General features: G+C 41.8%; 1 protein-coding gene across 1 annotated transcript; it reads right to left on the bottom strand.

The window, feature by feature from the left end:
• Positions 1-222: 222 nt before the first annotated feature.
• On the bottom strand, positions 223-1268 carry LOC145805338 (uncharacterized). The gene is made up of 2 exons (XM_082900454.1): positions 1098-1268; positions 223-624 (listed from the first exon to the last, which is right to left on the bottom strand). The coding sequence occupies exons 1-2, from the start codon at positions 1266-1268 to the stop codon at positions 223-225; spliced, it is 573 nt and encodes a 190-aa protein (XP_082756580.1).
• Between the last annotated feature and the right edge of the window lie 223 nt (positions 1269-1491).

Raw genomic sequence — 1491 nt, 5'->3', positions numbered from 1 at the left:
TACAACTTCCCCACCTTAGGAAATTTCGCCCTCGAAATAATATCGATCCTCACCATGATTACAAGGTTTGGCAACAACATCATATTTATTCAATCCTCAACAAACTCATAACTAAGAAAAGTATATGTATCAATTTGACTCCAAGACAAGGAAATAATAGAAGGTTTTGGCTCATGCCCAATTCATTAAGTACAAAAAAAAGGAACAACAAAAAAAAATACATCACAATTTAGAAAATAAGTTAGGGTATTTCTCGCAAATCTCCGCCTCACGTTTCCATGTAGCTTCCTCCACACCGTGATGGTGCCATAACACTTTAACTAAGGGAATTGTTTTACCCCTCAAAACTTGCTCTCTAGTATCTAAGATTTGGAGTGGTTTTTCTTCATAAGACACATCTTCGTTTATCTTAATCTCTTTCCAATCTAACACATGAGAGGGATCGGGTTCGTACTTGCGAAGCATAAATATGTGAAACACATTGTGGACCCCGAAGAGTTGTGGTGGCAATGCAAGGCGATATGCAACTTCTCCAATCCGCTCAATGATATCAAAGGGGCCGATGAATCTAGGTGATAGCTTTCCACTCCGGCCAAATCTCATTAACCCTTTTCTAGGAGATATCTTCACAAAGACATGGTCACTAACTTCAAAGGATAAGGGTCGTCTTATTCTATCTGTGTAGCTCTTTTGCCGGCTTTGAGCGGTAACTAACCTTTTCCAAATGAGGGCTATTTTCTCGGTAGTTTCACGAACTACATCTGAGCCTAGCAAGGGTGAATCTCCCACTTCAGTCCAACATACCGGTGATCTACGCGGATGCCCCTACAATGCCTCGAAAGGTGCTATCTCAATGCTTGCTTGGTAGCTATTGTTATAAGCAAATTCAACTAAGGGTAGGTGTTTCTCCCAAGACCCTTTAAATTCTAGTACACATGCCCTCAATATGTCTTCCAAAATCTGAATAGTACGTTCGGATTGCCCGTCGGTCTGGGGTGGTAAGCAGTATGAAAATTCAGTTGAGTACCCAAGGCACTTTGAAGGCTTTGCCATAGCCTGGCTGTAAAGCGAGGGTCTCTATCAAACACTATACTTACTGGTATGCCATTCAGGCGAACAATCTCACGGATATAAATTTCAGCTATAAACTCTATGGAATCTCCCATGCTCATAGCAAGGAAGTGAGCGGACTTAGTAAGTCTATCCACAATCACCCATATTGCATCATTGCTTCTTTGAGTTCTAGGAAGGCCAGAAACAAAGTCCATGTTGACGTGTTCCTACTTCCATTCAGCAACCGGAAGAGGTTGTAGCAATCCCGCCGGCCTTTGGTGTTCGGCCTTAACTTCTTGACATGTCAAACACTTAGACACAAATGAGGCTACATCCTTTTTCATACCCTTCCACCAAAATTGACGGCTTAGGTTATGGTACATTTTAGTGCCTCCTGGATGCACAGATATATGGGAATGATGGAAGTTCCTCAAAACT

The sequence above is a fragment of the Camellia sinensis genome, chromosome 13 (genome assembly GCF_055761805.1).
Source record: "Camellia sinensis isolate YWXY chromosome 13, ASM5576180v1, whole genome shotgun sequence".
NCBI classification, from domain to species: Eukaryota; Viridiplantae; Streptophyta; class Magnoliopsida; order Ericales; family Theaceae; genus Camellia; species Camellia sinensis.
This window is presented reverse-complemented; position numbering and strand designations above follow the sequence as displayed.